This window comes from Leuciscus leuciscus (genome assembly GCF_965113295.1).
Source record: "Leuciscus leuciscus genome assembly, chromosome: 14".
Taxonomy (NCBI): Eukaryota; Metazoa; Chordata; class Actinopteri; order Cypriniformes; family Leuciscidae; genus Leuciscus; species Leuciscus leuciscus.
The window spans coordinates 33897941-33912431 of NC_138738.1; the positions used below are offsets into that span (position 1 = coordinate 33897941).

The 14491-nt window shown below is 36.4% G+C and overlaps 1 protein-coding gene across 3 annotated transcripts; it reads left to right on the top strand.

Moving 5' to 3' along the window:
- The first annotated feature begins 6581 nt into the window (after positions 1 to 6581).
- Positions 6582 to 13671, top strand: ptger1a (prostaglandin E receptor 1a (subtype EP1)). 3 transcript variants are annotated; one of them, XM_082189830.1, is made up of 4 exons: positions 6582 to 6706; positions 6989 to 7054; positions 9203 to 10107; positions 11634 to 13671. In XM_082189830.1, exons 3-4 carry the CDS (start codon positions 9253 to 9255, stop codon positions 11901 to 11903), a joined length of 1125 nt encoding a protein of 374 aa, XP_082045956.1. In that variant the 5' UTR covers positions 6582 to 6706; positions 6989 to 7054; positions 9203 to 9252; the 3' UTR covers positions 11904 to 13671. The 3 variants fall into 3 exon arrangements, with proteins under 3 accessions (XP_082045956.1, XP_082045957.1, XP_082045955.1); XM_082189831.1 differs by having other exon boundaries at positions 6613 to 7054; XM_082189829.1 differs by lacking the exon at positions 6989 to 7054 and having other exon boundaries at positions 6615 to 6706.
- The last annotated feature ends 820 nt before the right edge of the window (positions 13672 to 14491 follow it).

Here is a 14491-nt window from a genome sequence, read left to right on the forward strand (position 1 = left end):
CACTGAAGAGAAAAGAAGACATTAAATCTGTGAAGATCTCAGCAGAGGAGGATTAAACAACTCCACAAACAGCATTACCAGCTTCCCTTATTACTAACCAGACTGACTTTATTTCTGTCAGACGTCTACAAAAGTTTTATTGAGAATTAATGGGTTTAACTCTAATGTGTTTCATTTAAAGTCACCATAAGAGTGATTAGTGTTTCCATTAGTTGGGGTCTTGACTCTTAATATATCTTATATCTCTTTTGGCCGCTGTGACAGAGTGTTTGTCAAACACATTTGAAAGCTAAAGTGAAATGAGATCAGGTGCTGATGGTTATCTGTTGATGGTTTTATAATCATCATGAAATAACCTTTTTCACTGATGTCTTTGGAATGTAACAATTGTGTTGATCCATTAATAATGTCACATCACAAACCCCGTGTTTCTGCAGCATGAGATCCAACAATATAATATCAATAAGTTAGAAGACTTTATCAAACATGAGCACAAAAAAGTCAGTTTAATAAGACGCACACAGACATCAACAATCAGTGTATGAATCTCAACAATGGTGACAATCAAAAGTACTTTGCTGCAATGCATGCTGGGTACCTGCATAGTAAAAAACTCCCAGCATGCATTGCAACATGAATAAATTATGCAGCTGAATTGTCCTATAATTTTGTTTGATTCTAAATATTTGCTTTTATTTTTTGCTGTTGTTTTTGTTGTGAATTAGTAGCTTTTCAGTGATGTGAATTGTTCTTTTTATCTAAATATTTGTGATTGTCACCATTGTTGAGATTCATACGTTGATTGTTGATATCTGTGTGTGTCAGCATAAGTTACATTTTTGATCTCATGTTTGTTAAAAGCTTTAAACTGACAGTTATAATATTGCTAGACCCCATTATGCAGAAACACAGGATTTGTGATGTGAAAATATAAATGGATCAACACAATTGTTAGATTCCAAAGACATCAGTGAAAGGTTATTTCATGATGATTATAAAACCATCAACAGGTAACCATCATCACCTGATCTCATTTCACTTCAGCTTTCTTTGCTGTTGTAAATGTGTTTGACAAACACACTGTCACAGCGGCCAAAAAAGACAAGAGTTAAGATATACTAAGAGTTAAGAGCCCAACTAATGGAAACACTAGTCACTCTTATGGTGACTTTAAATGAAACAGAGTTAAACCTCTGTTAATTCTCAATAAAACTTCTGTAGACGTCTGACAGAAATAAAGTCAGTCTGGTTAGTAATAAGGGAAGCTGGTAATGCTGTTTGTGGAGTTGTTTAATCCTCCTCTGCTGAGATCTTCACAGATTTAATGTCTTCTTTTCTCTTCAGTTGATTTCATCTAAGGCTGTGGCTGAAGTCAGTTGTAGTTCTTGTGTTTCTGTTCGTCTCTTTTTCTGTTCTCTTCTTTTCTTCAGTGATTCTGCTTGTTAACAGGCTTATTAAGGCTGAGATGACTCCATATTTAATATACACAGATTTTGTGGCTCAGATAAGGTCCAGTTCTGGTTTATTTCTTTGCTCTTGGCTGACATGTGGCATTGCTATGGCCTACTTTTGGCCCAGATCTGGCCAACAGGAGTGGGCCACCCAAGGGCCGTCATTCCACGCTGCATGTGGGTCAGATCCGCATTCCACAAGTGCCAGATGTGGGCCGGATCCGGGCCGAAACAATGTTGCTATCTGGGTAATTGTTTTATTTCATTAGCAAACATGTCACTATAATTGGTAAGTTCTTTCCATCGATCAATTTCTTACTTTTACATTTAAAAGATTCCATGAGGTTAACTTATACCCTACTTGGTCAGTCTACACAAATAACAGTCAACATTCTTGTTTGCTTTGCGGCACCTTTAAATAAAGTTTTAAAAAAGACCAAGCATTCGATCTACGTCAGAGCATCAAAGCGTCCACGAATCTTTCTGCGGCGTCGTTGGCAGGGCAGCGGCGGCGGTGTGAACACGCAGTATTTTAACGGTTCCTGATTTTGTTTTGGAGGTCTCCTACAATAGGTTTACATGCTTCAAAGGTCAAAAACACACATTTTCTCATAATATACACTGCACATCACCAAATTTCTCAAAGAGTCTAAAACGGTTCATATAAGATTCAGTCTCTCTAAAGCCCTCCTTTCCATGAGCGTACTCTGCTCTGATTGGTTAGACGGCCCAGTCTATACGCTGATTTCACGCAGCCGCCATTTTGAAATCGAAAGTGAGGCTCCGGTGGGAAGAACCCCGGAAGTAAAGATAAACAACAATGCCTTGGATTACCAACCTGAAGCTGCTGCCGCGATTTACACTATTGGATGTTAATATCCAATATAGGATATGTATATAGTTCATTCCTGCTTATTTTTTTACATTCTGAATTATATATAAAAAAATATTTTATTTATAAATGAATTTCACTGTATATAGTCTAAAGTATGAAAGAAATGTATGTAAATTTTTTGAATTGACACAACATCATTAAACACAACAATACGCCATCGCATTCACTACTCTCCTGTGATTAAAGGCGACACTTCCGGTTTTCTTCCCACCGGAGCCTCGCTTTCGATTTCAAAATAACGGCTGCATGAAATCAGCGCATTGCGCTTACAGTGCGTTAACAGCCATTATCTGAATTTCAGCTCCAGAGGCTTCCTCAGCACTTGATACACAGTTTTACGAACAGTAACGGTGTCGGCTTTATCGTAGTCCTCATCCTTTGGAAGTGCATGCAAAGTGGAATAGCAGCTCTGAAAACACCGTCTTCTTGATATATTGACAAGAATCAAACTCTACCAGGCCTCAGATACAACTGTGTTTGAGGGCGGGTTAAAGTAGACATTGTTCGTGGATAGCCAATGAAAACCATGCATTATACAAATCTGTTACATCATCATTACATAGGTTTGTAACAGGAAGTAAGACTTGAATTGCTGACGACTCGTTTGGGCAGTTCAGAATCGGTTCTTCCTTTTAGGAGACAAAAACGTTATTTGTCATGCACTTTCAACTTTGCAGACCTTTTGCAGTCACAAACAGCTATGCTACACACTACATGAAAGGTAATATCAGAAAAAAGCTTTTTATTTTAGGAAAACTGGAAATGTTGTCCAAGTCGTACTAATGACCAAAATCAGCCCATGGGAACCAGCGGTTTCTCTCATACTTCTTGACCCGTCCACCCCACATCACATTGGCATTCTGTTTGGTGGGCCAGGCGATAGAAGGGGGGAGTGTTTTCAAAGCCTTGACATTTTAATGTGAATGTGGTGAACCACATTTGATTTGTGAAAGATTCATGGCTGGGTGGAATTTTGGGCTGCAGATCAAATGGTTGGTTTTGCATGTCTCTTGCTTTCAAACCAAAGATTCAGCCTGTGGCCAAACAGTCAGAGGATAAAGGTTAACAACAGGAATTATTTCTAGAAAACTTCCTGACCCATTTACACAATATTATTAGTTATTTTATGCGATTCAGGCTTTGGTTTTGTAATGTTTTAAGAATTATCTTGACAGAAACACATACATCTTTCCAAGTAAATCAGATATTTAGAGCAATTATATATTCCTTTTGTTTTGTTAACCTTTCCAAGGGACAAGACATTTCTGAAGTGATGGCATAATCATGCTGATTTGCAACTTTGAAGTAAAAAAAAAAAACATCAACGTGTGCCATCATTAAATAGTTGGAGTTGTCAATCTTAAAATGATTGCAAGACTCCAAGAACCAATCTGGCACCTTGGTTTCTTCCACATCTGCCTCCTAGAGAAGACATTTGGTTTGCGCTCATCTGTAACTGCTTTGCTAATTGGTTAAGGAAATAGCTTTAGTTGTTTTCCTTACTGTGAATGTCACAGAGACAAATCAGTGGAAGACTCTGCCCTTTTAGAAATCATATTACTGAGACCATTGATCGCTTTATTTAAATGAGGGAACAAAAACAGATGTATAACGTCAAACCCGTCTGTGTCTGCAGTAGTTCTACCCACAGCTCATTCCTTGTGTCTTGTTTCAGCTCCAATGGGATCTTATCCAAAATTCCTCGATCTAGAGAAAACAAATGAGCAATCAGCAAAAACCCAAACGCAGAATGTAGCAAAACAAAATGAGCCTATTATCACAATGCAGACTACATGAAACCAACTGCATGCTGGTCAACACAGACCACATTCCAATCCACAGAGATCCACTTCTGGATCAGCATGTCCATGTGCATTCCAGGATAAATACCTGTTTTTACTTCTTGTGCCAGAGGGAAAAAATATGCATCTGGGTTGATTTGTAATGTCTGGCAAGTAGTGAACAATGTTCCACCTCTACGGAAAATTGGGAGCCACTGTCTTTTCCTGACTTGTGCCCTTTGAGTGCTCTGGGGATCTAAACCAAACCTGCTCTCAAAGTTTTGCTAAATATTTTCATTTCAGGCTGCAATTTTGTTATGTTTATTAAAGAAATTATCTTACCATTTGGCCTACACCCTCATTCCACAGTCTAACTTCATTAGAGTCAAACTTTATTAAAGATTATTCATCCTCAGCAAGCTGACCATATTAAAAATAATACTTTTTTATTCCAAGATGTCTAACCCTATAAACACAGCGCTACTAGTAGAACTCAAACTTAATAAATAGTAATTAATATTAAATGAATAGCTAACCCAAAAATGAAAGTTCTGTCAACATTTACTTTTAATTGTATGGAAAAGAGCCGTTTGGACATGCTGTATTTTGTGTTCCAAGTAAATAATACATTTTAATTTTGAACTCTTCCTATAATTTTTTAAACATCTGTTTATCAACTATTCCTTTATATTAAAAAATAAATTGCATGCAGTTAAAAATTCAAAGGAATATGTCTATATTTAAGACCTGCACACACTTGGCATCTTTGAGCACATCCTTGATTTCCAACATTAATGCGTTTTTGTCTTGCAGATCTTGATTGACTCTTTGGTGCCCTTTTCAAAATATATTCTGCTCTCAATTTGCAGGTTCAGTTATCCGCAGTTTGACATGGGAAGAGCGGAAGCAGCATGTGTGGTTTTTTTTAAATAAACAAATAAAGCTTTGGTCGCTGTCAGAGCTTTCAGACTTGGCCTTGGAGAGTGAAAGCAAACAGAATACAAATGGCTACATTCACAAGATTATTAAGTGAATGGGAGAATACACAGTGCTATAAGTACTCCTGGATGACATTTCTGAACACCACATATTTAAAATGAAAAGAAAGAAATTACGCTCTTAATCTGTCCATTTTAACGTTCCGTGTCAGTATAGTCTTATAATGAGCTTCTCACAAGCAAAATCCCTGTCTAATGACATAATGAGAGACTTGGGTGGTTCAAAACTTCAACTTGAGCTCATTGATGTGGCTGATATGACCCTATTTTATGTTGTAAGAATCAATCAACTCCATGCTCTTTGCTGTAAACCTTTTTTTTTTTTTGTGCTACTGTCATCTTTATTAACGAAAAGCACCAACCGCAGAAGATTAAAAATAATACTTGAAACCTCCATTTTAATTTAAATAATTCATGTCTTTTCTTATCTGGGGCAGATAACACCCAAATGACTTCATACACTCAGTCTTGCAAATTTGTATCAATTCAATGGCATATAGGGAAGACTGGGGCTAGTTGTCACAAACATTCTATTTTTCAACCAAAAAAAATAAAAATTGAAACAGCCTTTTATGGGCTTTTCAGCTAAATTTGCAGAGTAAAATGATTATGAGGCCCAAACCAATTCATAACATGTCCAAAATGTAAAGCGGGCAACAACTTGTCCCACCTTGTTCTTAGAACTGATCAGTTCAAATATGTACAGTAGGCCTATATATTTTACTACATTATGCATTAATATAATATTATGCTATATTACACATTATAGTCTTGTTCAAATTCCTGAGTTGATTTACTGTGATGGTGGTGTTTACACATCAACTCTAGCCATTTTAGTTTGTAAACTGAAAGGTAATTAAATCATATTGCTTCAATGCATATTAAAGTCCAAACATTAGCTAGCTATTCTGTCTTTGAGAAGAAATAATTGCTTTAATACACCCATGGCACTTCAACATCATGTTTTCTCTTGCCTTCTTTAATTTCACCATATAAAATTTTTGCTGTAAGTCAAAATCCAAACCACAAGTGTGGAGCCACTCTAGTTTGCCAGGTTGAACAGATTAAGCAAACACAGACACCTGTCTTCAATCTACAAAAAAAAAAAAAAAAAAAAAATCTAGTTTAGTGAAACATTTGATATGTTCAAGGTCAGAGAGAAAAACCCTTATCATTATTAATAGGCTAATATTTTTTTGTTTATTATGTCATGTTTAAATAACTATCATGATAAGCCAACGCCTGAAATTACTCAAGTAGGCTAGTTTGTAAATATATTCTATGACTTGCTAAGATTTTCTCTTTAACCCATATTCTTAATAATAGGCTAATAATAATAACAGCAGCATCTTTCTCTCAAAAACATGCACCTCAAGCGGTAAGAGTGATTCACTCTCACCTAAGTGCAGTGATCTTCATCAGGGAGGGGTTTAGGCTGAAGTCACCGGCATGTTTCCTTCAGAAACACACTGTACTGAAGCGACTGATCCGAGCGCGCGCGGCTGATGGAGGAATGTACCGCAGCGAAACTATATGAATCTATCAGTCTGAAGAAAAAAACGACATATTATCCTCTTATTGGTAACTATTTTGTAACCTATGTGAACATACTGCTTTACTTTTTTCTGCTATTGAAGTAAAGATGACCGGGCGCTCGTATGGAATATAATGGATATGACGATGCACCATTTTTCTTCTACGTTCACCGGTTACTCACATAGGCTAACTTTGTAATCTTTGTTAAACATCATTTTATTTTTTTAATAGTAATTAAAAAAATTTTTTATTACTATTATTATTATTAGTTCAAAGTAAAATCCACTTTGTATATTAAATGAAATATTTATTTTGTTTACAAAACAGAATACAAAATTAGTCAGTCTTCATGGTTTCTGACATTTTAATCCCAATGGATATTCTTAAATAACGGTAAGCATTGCATTGGTCTTCACTGAGTTGTACAAAGATGCTGTGTCATAGGAACTTGTTGCAACATATGCAACTTATTTTTATCTTTTATGGATTTTTAATGCATCCACAACCAACTAAATATGACTCACTGTTGCATTCTTCAAGAGAGTTGTTGATTCCAGGATGAAAGAATAACATTGAGAGGTCAAAGGCAGGCGAATGAACCTTCAGGAATGTTTTAAACGATTTGAGGCTCTGTCAGTACATGCCTGTTTGTTTCTCTCAGCTGTAAGCATTTGGTGTGGCCCTGAATATGTCTCCCCTACTTTAGCTTTAGCTTAAATTCTTCTATTTTTTTATGTAAAAAAATATTTTATTTTTTGTTTGTTTGTTTTTAATGACAATATTAAAGTATGGCATATTGAAGTTTGGTTGGGGCATATTCAAGGGCTATCCTTGATTTTTAAACTTATGGTGAAAAAGAAAAAAAGCTGTCAGCTGTGGTTGCCAGAAATTTTTAGATATTACAGAATGGCATATTGGTATGTTTTAAAACTTACAACTGTTTATATAGGCCTATCATCGAGTGACATGACTTGAATCTTTGAGTCTTAAACCATCAAAATCGGCTTTTTACCCTAAAAAGGTGTTTTACCCTAATATACTGAAAACCACCAAAATAATAATGTATAGAAAGCCACATGATGAATCAGAGTTCATTGTAAGTGGCCTGTCTATGAAACTGAAAATGTATAACACAAAACATGTTTTAGCCTTCTGATAACAAAAATAAGATGAAACTAAACTAAAATAGACCTATATATTATATATATTATATGGTGATTCATATAGTTCTGACTTACAAAATAACATAGCCTACATTTGAGAGTGTTTTGCAGTCAAATTACTTATAAGATATTTTACAGTCTTTTACAGTTTTTCTCTGTATATGATAATGTAACTTACAGCTAACCAGTTAACAGGTTTATTAATGTAGCATTTTACAGTCTTTATTTTTTTTATTTTTTTTATTATACTGTTGCTGCATTATATTATGTATAATATTCACTGTATGTTGTTGATCTGTAAACAGAAAAAAATGTACGTGGCATGACAAAACATTTCACACAAAACTGGATAAAAAAATGCATAAATGCAGTGTTTATTTAAAATATGATTACTAAACGATGAGGTCACGTGACAATGGCTTAAAACGTTTATCTGGGAATAATGCTTACTGTTGTGTTTAGTGGGCCTATTTGAGCAGCATAGACACTCACATAAGTACTCAGTAAGTAGTAAGGTAGAAAGAGAGAGATTTTACATTTTAAATGCATATATTCGCTAAAAGTGAACTGGCATATCAGCATATCCACCTTATTTTGCAACGCAGAAGTAAGCTATGTGAATGTGTGAGACTTCTGCTATAGGTAAATAACTAGAAGAATGACAAAGTGCAGTAAACGGTTAAACAGCTTACACTACAAAGTTCAAACCAGTATGATTACGATTACTATAATAAATTAAAATAATTACAAACAAACGGCAGTTTGCAATATTAATCAGACTTTTTTTGTACAGCAAAAATATTTGGAAGTCGATGATAACAGAAGCCTCAAATATTTAGGTTACAAATGGCAACACCCACTCTTAAAAATAGCAAAAATATGCTATGCTTAAAGCTAACAAAAAATATTTTCTAATATCCCCATTAGGTTATTTAAAAAATAATATATATATATAAAATATATTTATGAAACGTTATTTCTGAATGTTCTCTGAACATTCAAAATGTCCAGTTAAAAAAAAAACTTGGTTCTACTAACGTTAAGAGAGCATTCCATTATCATTTTGCAAACATTATGGAATCGTTACTTTTCAATGTCCTCCTAACATTCTGAAACAAGTAGCCTAAAATATTACACGAACATCCAGCTAAAACTATAAATAATGTTTTTGTAATGTTTCGAGAACATTATTAAAGACCATAACTTTGAATGAACGTCCTATTAATGTTACTGGAATAACGTTTGTTCAAAACTTTGAGAGAACTTTGCCTGAAAGTTCTGAGAATGTTCCCTGTTATCTGTATACATGGCCTTAAAGTCAACACACTACAATCTTTCAAATGATCTGTTCTGAGATATTTCTCCACTCTTCCAACAGCTCTACATGAAGATGGGAGCCCCGCAGCTAAACGCTCCACTGAGTTAGCCATGCATCACAGCAATTCCTCAGGCGCTGCGCCACTCAATCCATTTTCCAATCACAGTCAATGGGAAGGACAGGCGACCTCTCCATCACTTGCCAATCCTCCCGAGAATGTCACCTCGGAGAGAACGATGCTGAGCGGCCCCATAGCTGCGATGTTGTCAATGACCCTGGGGATCCTGTCTAACATTGTGGCTTTACTCATCCTGGCAAACGCATATTCCCGTCTACGTCGACGATCCAAAGCATTTCTCCTGTTCGCCGGCTCTCTGGTGGCCACAGACTTTGTGGGACATGTCATACCTGGTTCAATAGTCATGAGGATGTATCTTTCTGGAGGTGTCCCCTCTGAAGAATACAACAGGGCGGACCCATTATGCCAGTTTCTAGGGGGCAGCATGGTGTTTTTCGGACTGTGCCCGCTCTTTCTTGGTTGTGCCATGGCAGCTGAGAGGTGTTTGGGTGTGACAAAGCCGCTGCTTCATGCTTCACTGGTTACGACTGCAAGGACTAAACTCTCTCTTTCTATCATCTGGTTAGCAGCTCTTTGCGTTGCCCTTCTGCCCTGCTTTCAGCTGGGTTCATACACCTACCAGTACCCTGGAACCTGGTGTTTCATTGAAGTGCTGGAGGATACCGAGAAGGCAGACGTAGCTTTTGTTTTGTTGTTCTCAGGACTGGGGTTGACATCCCTTGCTATTGCTTTGGTCTGTAACACCATAAGTGGACTGACTCTGGTGTTAGCGAGGATACGAAGGAAACCCTGCAACCGTCGATCAGCTAAATCCCATGATATAGAGATGGTGGTACAACTTGTGGGCATAATGTTCACATCTTGTATCTGTTGGAGCCCCCTTCTGGTAAGTATCAGCAATGGCAATAATTCAACTGCACAAAGCACACACTTTAAGGCAGGGGTTTTCAACTCTGTCCCTCGAGGTTCACTTTCCTGCAGAGTTTAGCTCCAATCTTGATCAAACTCATCTGTAACTTTCTAATAATCCTGAAAACTTTCATTAGCTTGTTCAGGTGTGTTTGATCAGGGTTGGAGCAAAACAATACAGGAAAGTTGAGTCAGGATCTAGGGGCAGAGTTGAGAACCCTTGCTTTAAGGTAGAATTATTTTAGAAATAGAATTTAGAAATGAAAAATTTGAGCAAATGCATCGAAGCTCATTTATGCATCATAGTAAAAAACAAAACAAAAAGGCAATTACAATTTTATACTATTATATTTCACACTGTGTGACTTTTGTATCTTGCAGTACATTGTAAACCCTAATGAGATTAGACTACTCAAATGATTTGAGGAAACTCATTTGAGAAGTAATGGTGCCTAAAAAAAAAATACAAGTTCACCTAATGTGCAAATGTTATTGTGGCTTTATTTCTTACAATGTGACTTTATTTCTGATTTTAAAGTTTATCTTGAGTTGAGTGCATGAAGTGTCCAACATTCCTCACTTCATTTTTGCATAATTAAAGCTACACTGTGTAATTTTTTAAGTTGATTCTTAGCAAAAAACACTTTGTTCTTTCAAAATGATATGTGCTCATTAATGTGTAATTACTTCTACCAACTAATCAAGTATTCTCGTAAGCGTAGAATCTGCCTTTTAGAATACATATGAGCGAGTCGCTCGAATGGCGGCAGCCATGTTGCGCCTCCATCTTGAAAATACATTAGCCAAAGAGGGACATACCTGAAAAATTCAAGCTTCGCCTTTCGCGTTTTTACACTCAGTGGCACCGTGACGAATGCGAGGGGGAGATTACTCGCGACTGCCGGCAGATTTGAATTAATACGGCCATCGTAGGAGTTAAAACGCCCTCAGAATGGGAGGGGCTAGAAAGTAATATTCAGTTGGTAGTCATAAACAATTTCACCGCTAGATGGGAGAAAAGGGGTATTTGAAGTGCACTTTTTTTCTTTTTGGAATTGTCAGTATAAAACATACTACTATTTATATCAAAAAATGGCGTAGAATCGTATACGCGAACTGGGACACACCTAATAGTTTAAATTGACTGGATTATAGATTACTTGGACATTAAACGTAGGGTAGGCAATTTTTATAAACACTTTTTGTTATGCTTGTTGAAACTCTCTTCACATACTTAGCAATCAATAATAGAAGTGGTCTAAATATTAAAACATGCACAAGTCTCAGGGTAGGCAATTTCGGAGAGGCTAGCAATAGCAGGCTAGCTTTGAAAGCATGAGATCCCACCCTCCCTTCAGAGCGTCTCCAAAGCCACACCTCCTTCAAAACACATGAACGCAAGTCTGCAAAGTGTCACAAGACGAGAGAAGGCGTTTAATTATTTCCTAATATTTTGTGAAATCATAATCCTAATGGTGTTTTGTCTTTGACTCTTAACTCTAGATTGTTGGCCTAATTACAGTGAAACATTCGTATGAGGGCTCTATTGGAGATGACCTTGCCACCTATAAGACCCTGATGATAATGGGGGTGCGAATAGCTTCCTGGAACCAGATACTGGACCCATGGGTTTACATTCTTCTTCGCCGTTCCATCCTCCAAAAGATTTACCTCATCACCAAACGTCAAACAGACTTTAAGGAAAGCACTTTTCGCTGCTGGGAGATCCATTCCTTCCCCAGCTCAGAGAAGAATCCTGTCAGTAGAGTCTGAGTCTGAGTGTACATCAGTAAAAAAAAACACGAGGCCTACTTGGTTAAATACCATTGAGGATCTCAGTGGTCCCCTTTTATTTCAGCATGGTGCGCATGTTAAGAATGTATTAAAGCAGATTTGCACAAAGATAAATAAAGCATGAGATGAACATTCCTTTTACTCCCTATAGAGCGGTAATAATAAGGATTTGGCTGGAAACATTCATGCCAGTATAACAGGGAACAGTAATTATTTGCTGTTTTGGTCCTTCAGTTAGTAATTGAAGCATTAACTCAGTCAGTTTTGTAGCTTAAGGTATGGGACAGTGTTTTCATTTGTCACCAGTTGTTCCCCATGACGACTGTCCTGGGCATGAAACATGACATGACAGTGACAAGTGGCACTAAAAATATATTAAAGTATTTGTTTTACTGAAAGGAAATGTTCACCTAATGTTAACCCATCATAGATTTTATATAGCATGATCATCAATCATATATTAACTGTGAGGTAAACTCATATTTCTGAGGCTGAGTTTCCCTTATGTTTATCTTGCATATGTTTCTGTGCAAAAATGCTCATGTGAATAATTGTGGTTTATATTATAGTATAATTTATTTCTTGTGTTATCCCTCCAATTTTCTGGAGGCGTGTTGTATTTTTACATTGAAAAGCATTATACTAAAACAAAACAAATTACTGTGTGTGAATTCCATTTCTGTTGCTATGAAACAAGTTTTTATAAAAAATGTTTTTACTTCATAACTAATTTGCAGCATGGAGCACACTAAACAAATCTGCAGGCTCAAACTTAATACATATTAATACAAAGAAACAGAATATTCAAAAAGTCAGAATTATAATACCCAGTACTGTAAGTGATAACAGACTAGGCATTTATTTTAATATAGTTATTTAAAGGGACTATGTGTAGCTTTTTAGGTATTTTATTATCTAAAATCAATATTTTTATTCATAAATATGCCCTCAATGGTGTACAAATACCTATGCCAATGATCAGACTAATCCTCGTAAACGAAGAATTTATTATCTTTATATACATGGGACGGGTAGGTCCACGGAGGCTTCCATGTAGTTCCGCCATCTTGAAAAACTATAATAGCAGAGAGGGACAAAAAGTACTAGGCCAACGCGTTTCCACAACGCGTTTTCGTCTATGGTTTTCGTTCAGAACCAGCGTCACGTGACTGAAGTCAGCAGAAGCGGAGGCGCAGAGCAGTGAGAGGCGCTTGTCACTGTCGCGGCATTATTTATACACCGTTCATTCATACATATGCTGAGTCACAGGATAAGGAGTCCTCGTCGTCGAAAAAGTCCAAAATAGACCGTAAAAGGAAACGTGACCGGAGATTACAAAAACAAGGGTTAATGTCGGGATAGCTAATGCAGGAGAAAGCTTTCAAAAGAGACGCTGAAGTTGCCTGCTTTCTTCTCGACAGGTAAGTCAATGTTACGGCCTTAATTACAAGCTTTTTTTTCATTGCTTGGTTGTGTACTTTATCGCGAAGCAAAGAGGACATGGAGACTGACAGAATAGACAGAGCAGGTTACTTATGATATAAAAAAAATCTCAGCTCTCAGATTCTGTCACTTTTATTACGAAATTCAAACAATATACAGTTTTTTTTTTGGCGCTTGTAAATGTGACGCGAGTCACGACGGATCCCTAGCGGCACGTGAACCGATCATCTCTAGCTAGTAAATAAACACAAATGAACAATGTTGAAAGATACAGTACAACTTACCGAAATGTATATTCCTCATACATTATATCGACCAATCAATCAAACAAATGGTAAACAGCTGGAGAACAATTATGTATGTCACAACATTTACCTCAGGAAAGCCATTTAATGACCATAATAAAGGCTAGCAGTTAGTTGGCTAGAAAAAAAGAGCTATAAAGAGTATTTTGCTAAATATGTGTACTATATTACATATTTATTATATTTTTATTTATATCATTAAATAAAGTTATTATAAAAAATAAAAAAACCGCATTATAGGCCTATATCTTTCTGTATGTTTACAGCATTAGGTGAGTTGTTTTTTTCTTGAGAAAAATTAATGCCTATCTTGTGTAGATACCCCCCCCACCCCCCGCTCCTCCATAAATCTCACTCCAAGCAAAACTCAAAAGTTGGCAGCTATGTTATATAGACAGTAGAACATTTATAGTTAAAAGTTAAACAGACTCTTTGATGAATAGCAGCTATTGAGTAAAGTAACGATAGAGAAGGCTCTGATGATGATGATGATATCTAACAATGCACATACTTCAAAAAATATAACGAGTAAAGAAGGCATTACTACTAATTACCATAGTTAATGTTTTTCACAGTCAGTAATTGATAACTAACAATCTTTTTTTCGTTGTTTCAAGTCTCAGTTTGTTTTAAATAACAAACCTGTTCACCAAGAAAATCTCGAAGTGCTATTATAAGACATCTTGTCATAGCTTTTTGGTACATAACAGCTACCGTAGATGCAACGCGCATTTGAAAAAGTGAGGCGCTGGAGAGCATTATTCATTTGAATGCAAAATACAATTTCACCACTAGATGGGAGAAATTCCTACACAGAGT